General features: G+C 44.0%; 1 protein-coding gene across 12 annotated transcripts in view; it reads right to left on the bottom strand.

Moving 5' to 3' along the window:
- dmd (dystrophin) overlaps positions 1-12,036 on the bottom strand; it is a 118,584-nt gene that overhangs the window by 68,775 nt on the left and 37,773 nt on the right. For all 12 annotated transcript variants that reach the window (XR_013122548.1, XR_013122546.1, XR_013122547.1 and 9 more), the window contains exons 23-34: positions 9,330-9,542; positions 9,031-9,144; positions 8,325-8,480; positions 7,986-8,156; positions 6,684-6,866; positions 6,392-6,526; positions 3,298-3,450; positions 2,528-2,689; positions 2,222-2,332; positions 1,205-1,378; positions 533-688; positions 20-190 (exon numbers count right to left, since the gene is read on the bottom strand). Coding sequence is in view for 8 of the 12 variants with exons in the window: in XM_076982634.1 (XP_076838749.1) it covers positions 20-190; positions 533-688; positions 1,205-1,378; positions 2,222-2,332; positions 2,528-2,689; positions 3,298-3,450; positions 6,392-6,526; positions 6,684-6,866; positions 7,986-8,156; positions 8,325-8,480; positions 9,031-9,144; positions 9,330-9,542 (1,899 nt within the window). In the remaining 4 variants the exon portion in view is untranslated. The remainder of the gene's footprint in view (positions 1-19; positions 191-532; positions 689-1,204; positions 1,379-2,221; positions 2,333-2,527; positions 2,690-3,297; positions 3,451-6,391; positions 6,527-6,683; positions 6,867-7,985; positions 8,157-8,324; positions 8,481-9,030; positions 9,145-9,329; positions 9,543-12,036) is intronic.

Here is a 12,036-nt window from a genome sequence, read left to right as displayed (position 1 = left end):
CCTGTGGGCGGGTCCTCACCTTGGCCCAGGTTAGCTCCGCCTCCAGGTCACTGGGCATGCCCTCTACTGATGAGCGTCGTGTCAGGGCGCCGTCGGTGGCTGCTAGCCACTCCGTTATGTTGTTCATTTCTTTACGAAACTTCCTCAACAACTTCAGACTCTTCTCCAGTTCTTGTTTTCCCTCCGTCACCTGGGTAACGGAAGAGAAGACAGAAAACGAGGGGAAGAGAGTGAACGAGAGGTTGGGTGAGTCACACATCAATAACAGGCGAGACAACCATTATTTTTAAATGATCTGTCAGATCAGTAATCTGACAAGACAGTTAAAAATGCCATCTGCAAATTCTTGTAGGTCTTTTATTATGTATTCTAGTAAAAATGCTACCTTGTATCTTGTATATTTCTTCACCCATATGTGAGGATATTAAACGTATAGCACCATGGTCGATTCATGTATGATGACCATTATGTACGACTTAATGGAAACAAATGTGTTTTTTAGGGGCCGTATTCCTGCAGTGGGGGATGGTACCTGTGCACCCAAATCATTGTACAGGAGCTTCAGGGTGGTCAGTCGTTGGTCCAGCTCCTTGGGCTGCTCTGTCTGCTCACGCTGCACTATCTGCCTTCCTGTCTTTATTACTGTCTCCACCTCCGATTTCACTTCACTGAGACTTTTATACAACTTCTGCAAAAGAGAAGAGAAACAGAAGAGATGTTCTCCCTCTCACGAAGCAGCCGTGGAAGCAGCCGATGTTCGGCTGAATCGAGGGACTGTAGGAATGTTTTGAAGTTAATAACCAAAGCGTGACTTTGTATGACCACTAGAGGTCCCTGTTATCCACGGATGTGGCAAGAAAACATGATGTATGTTCGTTCCAAAATGTTGACGTGTGCCTGAGAAAAAAACTGAGATGTCTTTCTAGCTAAAGATGCTAATTTAATGAGGGACTAATCAATAAGCCAAGAGGGGAATCTTGAACTAAAATGAAAACTGTCAAACTGGACGTCTACAGTGCTACTTCTACAGTTAAGTGCTTGTTAGCACAAATTATTTAACTCCCAAAGGACTTCAAAACTTGATTTAATCCGGGTTTTTAAAGGAAGGAAAACATGCAGTAGTGTGGCCCTCGAGCACCAGATTTCATCCATGTTATCTGAATGAATGAAGATGTAACATGAATATCCAAAACATATTACCCACCATGCACTGCTCCAGCTGAGACTGTACCACTTCCTGCTCCATGCTGCGGGTGCTCAGGACCCCCAGTTGACTCCTCACATCTTCCAACGCACGTTCACATTCCCTCAACCGCAGATCAAAGTTTGCCGGCTTTTGGAAAAGTCGAAACTTTGCTTTCACCTGCAACAGCTTGTCCTTAAACAAACAAAAAATACGTAAAATAAAAACATGTCTAAATGTTGCAACTCTGAGCACAATTTGTAGCTCTCCGATACTCAGAGCTGCAATCCCACCATCAATCAGCACACACTCGGTATGAAGCAATCTTCTCGTTACTCATTACAATCTTCTCGTTACTTGGACTCGTTACTCGTTACAATCTTCTCGTTACTTGGACTCGTTACTCGTTACAATCCTCTCGTTACTTGGACTCAGATGCATGAACCCAGGCCAACATCCCCACACCCCACCTACCCTCACCCACCCCACCTTCACCCACCTCACTCATTTTACCCACCTACCTCACTCAACCCCTCACACACCCCACCCCACCCACCCCCCATCCACCCTCAAACCACCTCACCCCCCACCACCTTACCCCCCTCCACTTCACTCACCCCCCCTTACCTCACTCACCCCCCTTACCTCACTCACCCCCCCACCTCACTCACCCCCCCTCACCTCACTCACCCCCCTCACCTCACTCACCCCCCCACCTCACTCATCTCACCTCACCTCACTCACCCCCCTACCTCACCTCACTCACCCCCCTACCTCACCTCACTCACCCCCCCACCTCACCTCACTCACCCCCCCTACCTCACCTCACTCACCCCCCCACCTCACCTCACTCACCCCCCCTACCTCACCTCACTCACCCCCCCTCACCCCCCCACCTCACTCACCCACCTCACCCCACTCACCCACCTCACCACACTCACCCACCTCACCACACTCACCCCCCCACCTCACCCCACCCCCCCACAGGTCAGGGTGTTCTGTGAGAGACTCTCAGGCTGTAAGTGCTGCTGCGCTCACATATGTGTTATCGATCTCTGCCACCACTTTCTCTGAGGCGTCTGCCTCACTGGCTTTTCTCTTCATGCTCTCCAGAGTCTCCTCATGACCACCCAGCTCCGTCTGGATCTTCTGTAAGCACAACACCATTATCAATACACAGATCTTTTGTTTTTTCTTCCCTGAAAGAAATTCAGCGAGGCTGAGTTGTTATAAATGAACCATAATGATGTGCAATTTAGGACACGGTATAACCAGAAGATTATATCAAGACTAAAGCACTAATGAAACCGAACACTGTGTCAATGCACAGACGAATATGCAAACCTGGGCTTCCTGGGGTATCTGAGCTGCATCTATACCATCTGCAAGATATGCGGTCAAATGACGATCGGTCGCATTTAGCGAATCTTGGATGAGGCGCAGAGCTTTGTCATTCTCCTGAGCCCACTGCAAGCTCTTCTCCAGCTGCTGCCGTCTGTTTAACGCCTGCGATTAACCATAAAATGACAGGTGGTGAGAGTCAGTGAGAAGGTGGTGAGAGTCAGTGAGAAGGTGGTGAGAGTCAGTGAGAAGGTGGTGAGAGACAGTGAGAAGGTAGTGAGAGCGCGCGAGAAGGTAGTGAGAGCGCGCGAGAAGGTAGTGAGAGCGTGCAAGAAGGTGGTGAGAAACAGTCAGAAGGTGGTGAGAGAGCGCGAGAAGGTGGTGAGAGACAGTGAGAAGGTAGTGAGAGCGCGCGAGAAGGTAGTGAGAGCGTGCAAGAAGGTGGTGAGAAACAGTCAGAAGGTGGTGAGAAACAGTCAGAAGGTGGTGAGAAACAGTCAGAAGGTGGTGAGAGACAGTGAGAAGGTGGTGAGAGAGCGCGAGAAGGTGGTGAGAGAGCGCGAGAAGGTTGTGAGAGACAGTCAGAAGGTGGTGAGAGAGCGCGAGAAGGTGGTGAGAGAGCGTGAGAAGGTGGTGAGAGACAGTGAGAAGGTGGTGAGAGTGCGCGAGAAGGTGGTGAGAGCGCGCGAGAAGACAGTGAGAAACCTGGGTTCACAGTTCATGTGTCAGTCTGAAATAATCAGTGGGTTTTGTAAAGCATACGTGTGTCTTACCCTCTGCATGAGTTCATCCCAGCGGACATTGTAGTCGTCCACCTTTTTGTGAATGAGCTCGTGGAGGACCCTGCCGTCCATGAGGGTCTGGGCCAGCTCTCGTATTTGGTTACGATTGTACTCGGGATGTTCATTTATCATCATGTCTATGGTCTAGGAGAAACAAACATGGAATAACAGAAACCATGGCAAAAACAGCCGGAGCAGACATGAAGCACCGTTGCTTTGAGCATCACCTTCAAATATGAGCTGAGATAGAAAAAACAAAAACAAAAACATGTAAGAAGTGTGAATACAAAGAAGCTTTTTCGAAAGCAGAGAACTTCTTGAAACTCATTCTCCAGCTTACAGTTCATGACCTTTGCTGCCAATTCCAGCACCTCGCACAAGCGTGACCCTCCGCTTCACCTAGTCCTTCACCTGCTCTGTTCGGCATGCCGGCAGCAAGAATTCACGATCCAAGCGGAGCTGCTTGTTCCCACTCGCTGGAAGCAGCCTTCTGTTCTCAGCGTCTCGACCCCCAAAGTTCCTGCCACGCTGAGCTTGTGTGATGTTCTTCTGAAAAACTTTTACCAGGCAGGTCACAAGAGCGCTCGTGTATATTGAAATTTAGCCGCACACCCCTTCAGCCAGCTTGTATTTGAGCAGTCTTGACAGACGGCACTTTGGACGACGTGGTTCTACTGCTCGTTTGTCACTTATGCCTCTCTGCCTCCTCCCTGGGGGGCAGGTAGCTGCCAAGGTGGGTGTCTGATGAAGACCTTGGTTGACCTCCATCACCGAGGTTCATCGGCGCCTTCAGCTCGCGACTGACTGCTGAGCTAGAGGAGCTTCAGCTGCCTCCTTCGTGAAATGAACCAGGCGATAGACGAACAGGCGGCGGGGGGAGCGATGCTGTAAAGGGGGGGGAGTGCGGATGGATTGCTTGTGATTTACGGCGTCGATGTGCCTCAGACAGGAGGCAAAAGGCCCGCCGTGCTCACTCGGCTTTAATTCAATTCATTCTCCCAATGAAAGGTTGGTAAAGTTGGGCATTACAACCTTCTTCTCTTCTCTACTGCTCCCCAGTTCCAGATTTCGCTCGACGGCAGCACTCTTCGGGGGGGGGACGTTTTCTGCTTCTGTACCCCTAGCAGTTCTACACCCCCTTCTGGCATTATTCTGGGCAAAGCTGAATAATTCAATAGGAAGTTTCTTACACGCAGTCCCGTGGCTTCTCATTCCCCTTCGGTTGCCTTAATAAAACTGTGCCAAAGGAGTGTAGGAATTTTGAATTTAATAGTCGTGGAATATGCTGAGAATGCTAAATAACGTCTAAGACAACAACAACAACAACATAAACTGACCTTATATGGCACAGCCTTACCAGACACATCTGCAGTACTACACTATAAAACATCTGTGAACTCTTTTTGAATTTCCTGAACTTCAGCATTGATGGTCTCTAGGATGTCAGAAGAAAATCTAAATCCTCGACCTGATTTATGAATAGTGAATAGAAATGTACATTATTAATGAAAATGTCTCATTTAACAAACCACATGCAAGACAACTTTACTGAAGATTGGCTCAAACAACTGACGTTCCTAGTGGGAAGAGGATGTGAGCCTCTGGAAGACATTGGAGCTATTGGGAGACATCTGAGCCATTGGGAGACATTGGAGCCAGGCATTCCAGTTAATCCAAGTGTGGATTAACTTGTCCTGCCATACAAAAGACATTTTTAGCAGCCTCCATTTCACAATGCTGTTCTGTTGCAGCATGTGCAATATGGTACAATGTGACCCAATGGACCGAGACTGTGGTGGACCTTGGAAGACATATTCTGGGGTCACGATGGGGTTATGAAGGACTTTTTTAGAGACTCTCCCTTTGTCCAAAGACACAGATGCTCCCACCATTACTGAACCAACGATGTGGGACATGAAGGTGGTTTAAGGGTTGGAGGCCAGTAAACTTCACGCTGCATGAAAAATATAACAGCAAAATGTCTGTCTGTAGTTCAAACCTCAACCCTTGGGGCCTCCACTGGAAAACAACAGTCCACAACACAGGAGTGAAATCACCAGCAGGGTGAAGCAAACTAATTCTACACTTCAGACTGAAAATCCTGATCCACGCACACTGAAATGCTGCGGTTTAAACTCAAGCTATTGAAAAAGAAAACATCCTAAAAGCCTCCTAAAATTATACAATAGGGATAAACACCCCCACCCGCCCGTTTTTTGACCAGTTGCTTCTGTCATCACCAGAAATTAGGACACCTGCTCTGGCGTGCGGTGAGGAGTGCAAATGTTGTGTGGATTTGAACTATGCCGTGGGAGTGTTCCTCAAACATCATCTGTTCAGTTTAGAGCATTACAATCCACATTAATTGTTTACACTTCATCATTTTACACTGCATTACACTGCATACATTTTGAAAGATGGTAGAGGAAGGATGCAGACCTTACTGTACCTGTACATTTAACTATACTAGTTTACTGCACTGTAAACTTACTGTACCTGTACATTTGACTACACTAGATTACTGCACTGTAAACTTACTGTACCTGTACATTTGACTATACTAGTTTACTGCACTGTAAACTTACTGTACCTGTACATTTAACTATACTAGTTTACTGCACTGTAAACTTACTGTACCTGTACATTTGACTATACTAGATTACTGCACTGTAAACTTACTGTACCTGTACATTTGACTATACTAGTTTACTGCACTGTAAACTTACTGTACCTGTACATTTAACTATACTAGTTTACTGCACTGTAAACTTACTGTACCTGTACATTTAACTATACTAGTCTACTGCACTGTAAACTTACTGTACCTGTACATTTAACTATACAAGTTTACTGCACTGTAAACTTACTGTACCTGTACATTTAACTATACGAGATTACTGCACTGTAAACTTACTGTAACTGTATATTAACTATACTAGTTTACTGCACTGTAACCTTACTGTAACTATACATTTAACTACACTAGATGACTGTACTGTAACCTTACTGTACCTGTAACTTCCACATCTTGAATGTTGACTGGAAAATATTATTTTTAAATGGTTCCAAGGATCTATGTACTTACAGCCAAAGCTGTGGCAATATCTTCAGTCCGCCCTTGAAAATTCTCCGTCTCATCAAGTTTCTTCTCCAGCAGATCCATCCAAATGTTTTCCTGTTCCAAGTAGGACAGCAATTCGCACCAGCAGGCCCAGACCTCCTGCAAGACGCAGAGCGTTCTGTTATGATGGATAAATGCATCACAAACGCATCTGCAGTGAGGATATTTATATTCCAATTATCATATTCTGTGGACAAACTTGAGCTTTCCCTGGAACTGCAAACCAGACAGTAGGAGAGTCCTCAGTCCTACTTACATCTAATGTCTTGTACTTCCCATCGAGCCGGCTGCACAGACGTTGGTAGTTGGAAGTCAAAACATCCAGTTCTGCCTTTAGGGCATCATGAGCTACTGGTGGGGCCTTGGAGATGAAGCTGGTGACTTTGTCCTTCAGCAGGTTTACCTTTATCTCCTTCTGATGGACTTCTTCTTGAGCTCTCTGAGCATATGACAAGATGGTGCACATGTTCAGGGGGTCCGAATTCTCGTTAGCATATGAATTTCAAACTTTCTCAGCAAAAAAAAAAAGTGTAGGAAAGGTACACATTGCTGGTATTACAGTGAAGGAAAGACAGTCGCTTTTAACACACTGTTCATTTCAGCACTGTTCAGTAAAAGATGACATTGCTTTACTGCATATTGAGAGAAATGCAGAAGTTGGCTGCTAACCATAAAACATGTCAGCAGAGGTCTGAAAAGTCCTTTCCATATAAACGTGTAGAAAAAGGCCTCTGTACATTTTTTAAAAATAAGAATGCTTCCAAAAATCCAGGAAGAACACGAGGTTCATACTGGAATAACAACCATGAGCACCATTCAACTACATCACCCACGTGATGCTCAATTCAACACCATTACTAGTTATACTAGACCCATATTACCCAAATATTTGACTAAGTCTTCCAGTTATGATTCAGACTGGTGCATGTAAAGATATGACTAATAATGCAGTCTAAGCCCCAATACCAGTACTCCTGTGAAGGGATTTACACTGACTTCTGAATGAGCCGACTGACAAACCTGGACATAATCTCAAAGTGCCAATGCAAATATTAGCTTCTGATACACAGCCTTCACATTTCCACAATACCCATTTAAAAGAATTAGTTGAACAGCATAATCATTATAATAGTATTATAATGTATTATAAAGTATTATAATAGTAAACACAGTATTATGCAGTCAGCACTGCTAACCACCATATCTCTGGTGTTTCTAAAAACATGTCGCATTTTGGAATGTGTGCATGTTATAAACAAAATCACTCACAGATAGAGCTTCAGTCACACACACACACACACACACACACACACACACACACACACACACACACACACACACACACACACACACACACACACACAGTAACTGGGAAGATCTTATCGTTCTCCTGCATTACACAAAGTGAAAATTAGTCTGCTCCACACAAAGTGTCTCTAGCTTAATGGTTCTAAATCCCATTAGAACTAAACCTATGACTTGCTAAAGTAGGCAAGTAAGGAAATAAATAAGAAACACAGAGAAACATCAACAAAGGCGGGTGCTAAAAGGCCCAAACCTTCAGCTCATCCAGCGCTCTGTGCAGTTCCTCGGGTGTTTTATACTGGAAGTCTCTCTCCAAGTATTCTTCCTCCGCCTGCGTTATCCACTCCTGCATCTCCTGCATCTCCTTCTTCAAGCTCACCGTCATATCTAGTCCACCTTTCAGGGCAGATTTTTTTGCATAGGCCTAAGGAAGTAAAGCACAGACACAGTGTAGTGAAATCGAGCAAATGGATTTTGCTCAGTGAGGATGGACAGGTGGACAGGTGGACCGTGCGCTATCTTTGCGGTTGTGTTTTTGGATGTCTTTTCGTGTCCTAATGTTCTCTGAGCCTTTACAAAGGAAGCTAATTACCTGTTTGCAAATGAGTTCCCACTGTGCATTGAGCTCATCGAGAATTGTCTGGATTTTGATGGCAAACTGTGGCTCTGCCTCCCTCTTCAAGGCCTGTCCCACCTCGTTGATGCCACTGAGACTTGGTTGGACGGTGTGGATGTCATTCACCAAGGCCTAGCAAATCAAAGAACAACATTTGAAAAAAATAAATATATTCACTGAAAACCAGGTCACCAGTGCGATGGCCCATTTTCGTGTACACTTTTGTGCTTCGTGTCCACGACTTGCTGCTAGGACTTACAACATTTTTCACTAATCAAGTCATAGTCCGAGTTGACCGTTTTTATTTTGCTTTAAAAACGTAGCTTACTTGACAAGAAAAAAGATAAAAATAGAGCATTGTTAATAGTGCTAATAGTGTTATCTTTACTCCAGACATGTTTATCTAATTCCATTGTAATAAAAGAAAACACACACATCTATGTACTATTTAAATTAAGCCAAGAGTTGTCTCTGAGTGAGGAACATGAGTGTTGAGTCTGTTGTTTAATGTTGCGTCTACTTTTTGAGACCCCTTGCATTAATCTATCCTGTTTTCAACACAATGGCATAAGCCCAGGCTAGTACAGACCATTCTAGAACAGTAGTAAAATCTAATCTAGGATTAGCAGCAGGTATTAGCCCAGTAGCTACCCGTGTGATCAACGCGTAAAGACGACGGTACCGTGCATTGTTCCAGCTGTTTCTCCAGCGCCTCCGAGTCCCCTAAAGCCGGCCACTCCTCGTTCAAGAAAACGTCCACCTCTGCCATCCACTTCTGCAGGGTCTTTGTGTCGTTCTAAAGTCACACACATTCCCTTCTGTTACACAAAAGGCTTTCAAATGTTTCCCACATGCATACATACGTAGATACATTCATGAATGTATATGTTTAAAATTCACATTTCCTCAGACACGGTCTACTGTGCAACGCAGACTCTGCCTACACACTTCAGCACATCAAAGCCCGCACTGCTGCGTTACCTGAAACTGCTGTAGCTTGGACATGCGCTCCTGAAGTTTCTGGACGTTGTCCTCCAGCTGTTCGCGGACACGCCTCCAGCGCGTCGTCACGTTGTCCACCTCGATGCGGTACTTCTGACAGATCTCAGGTGGGGCTTTCTTGAACACCTGTTCGGCCATCTTGGTAAGGTCATCCACTTCACTCTGGTGCTCTTGCTGTGCTGCTTGGATTGCCTGCAACAAGACAAATGTATGTAGATGAACACATGTAGATGAACAGATGGATAATACACTGGATCATATTATTAAGTAAATCTTTTAACACACCAAATCTGGTGATGACTGCATACAGAAGCTAAAGAAACAAATCCAGAGTCAAACATGGCCTGCTGTGCTAAATGGTTACATAATCTCATGGGGTGGGTAAATCAGCAAGGCAAAAACAACCTCTTTGAAAACAGTAATCAATAAGAGAGGAAACCTCTGTTTGGTGTAAACTGACTATCACTTGTTCAGGACTTGGTCAGGTTGACTGAGACACAAGCACTCTGAGGTCCAGAGGTAGGTCACCTTGTTTAAACACAACTGATGCAGGACCACCTTGGGGACTGTTGCAGTTGCTTTATTCATAACATCTCACACACACACACACACACACACACACACACACACACACACACACACACACACACACACAATACTGTTCTGCAGAGGATGCCTTTAAAAATAAATGTATTAACAGTTTACTGTGCAGGTGTGCAAAAATGCTGCAAAGAAAGAATGCATTCCAACACAGAGGTGTTAATACATGTGTTAGCACTTTGAATTGCCAGTGTGTATAAAAGGTGCTATATAAATAAACTTGCCTTGCCTTGCCTAATAGAGGTGTTAATAGTAGTGTTAATGAAGTGTTAATAGCAGTGTTAATGAAGTGTTAATAGAGGTGTTAATGGAGTATTCAAAGTAGTGTTAATTGTAGTGTTAATAAAGTGTTAAAAAGCAGTGTGAATGAAGTGTTAATAGAGGTGTTAATGGAGTGTTAAAAGTAGTGTTAATAGAGGTGTTAATAGTGGTGCCAATAGTGGTGCCAATAGAGGTGTTAATAGAGGTGTTAATAGAGGTGTTAATAGAGGTGTTAATAGAGGTGTTAACAGTGTTTACTTTAATAGATAATAGTTTATTTTTGTCAATTTTCAAAAAGCAAAGTGAATGACCAAAAATGAAATTTGTGACACTACCCTTTCAGAACAGCCTCAAAACTGCATCTGTTTTTCTAGGTACACTTGAACAGGATTGTGTAGGATGACAGTAAGGTGTAGGATTAACCAATTACACCCAACAGGAGATAATGTCATTATTTAGGTTCATGTTTAGCTGTGTAGGAGGCTCTGCTACCAAGGTGAGGCTGCCGAAGACATTTTCATGGCACAAGATGCACACCATGGCAAAACTGAGCATAGCAACAAGACACAAGGTAGTTATGTAGCTTTGGAAAGGTCTCTCACAGGCAAAGATTTCAAAGCAGACTGGGGTTTTGAGATGGGCTGTACAAACTCTTTTGAAGAAATACAAAGAAACAGGCAACACTGAGGAGCAGAGATGCAGTGGCCAGTCAAGGAAACTTAGTGCAGCAGATGAAAGACACATCACGCTTACTTCCTTTAAACATCAAAAGGTGTCCTGCAGTGCCATGAGCTCAGAACGGGCAGAACCACGTGGGACCCTGGTACACCATTCTACTGTCCAGAGGAGTCTGGACAGACGTGGTCTTCATGGAAGAACTGAGGCCATAAAGCCATAACTCAAGATATTTGCATGCAGTACCTGGGAGCGCCAATGTATTCTACAGCAAGATAATGACCCCAAATATACCGCCAATGTCATCGAGAACTATTTTTAGTGTAAAGAAGAACAAGGTGTCCTGGAAGTCATTAAAAGGCCCTCACAGAGCCCTGATCTCAACACCATCATGTCTGTCTGCGATTACATGAAAAGACAAAGATTTGAACAAGCCTGCATCCACACAATCATCTGTATTTAGTTTAGTAGATGTCTGGAATGAACCTTCTGCTATGTTCCTTCAAAAACTGTGCAGGTGTTCCTAGAAGAACTGATACTGTTTTGAAGTCAGAGTGGTCACATCAAATATCGACTGACTTATCTCTTTTGATCATTCACTTTGAATTTAGTTTGACACATCTACCAACACATCAACAAACACCTCTAGAACACCTCTGTTAACACCTCTGTTAACACTTCTGTTAACACCTCTATTAACACCTCTATCAACACCTCTATCAACACCTCTATCAACACCTATATCAACACCTATATCAACACCTATATAACATTTCTATAAACACTTCTAGTAACACTTCTAGTAACACTTCTAGTAACACTTCTAGTAACACCTCTAGTAACACATCTAGTAACACATCTAGTAACACCTATATTAACACCTATATCAACACCTATATCAACACCTATATCAACACCTATATCAACACCTATATCAACACCTATATCAACACTTCTATAACACTTCTATAACACTTCTATAACACTTCTATAACACCTCTAGTAACACCTACATTAACTCCTATATCAACACCTATATCAACACCTATATCAACACCTATATCAACACTTCTAGTAACACTTCTAGTAACACCTCTAGTAACACTTCTAGTAACACCTCTAGTAACACCTCTAGTAACACCTATATTAA

The sequence above is a fragment of the Brachyhypopomus gauderio genome, chromosome 20 (assembly GCF_052324685.1).
Source record: "Brachyhypopomus gauderio isolate BG-103 chromosome 20, BGAUD_0.2, whole genome shotgun sequence".
In the NCBI taxonomy this organism is placed as follows: domain Eukaryota; kingdom Metazoa; phylum Chordata; class Actinopteri; order Gymnotiformes; family Hypopomidae; genus Brachyhypopomus; species Brachyhypopomus gauderio.
Note: the sequence above shows the minus strand (reverse complement) of the source record. Positions and strands in the feature narration are given on the sequence as shown.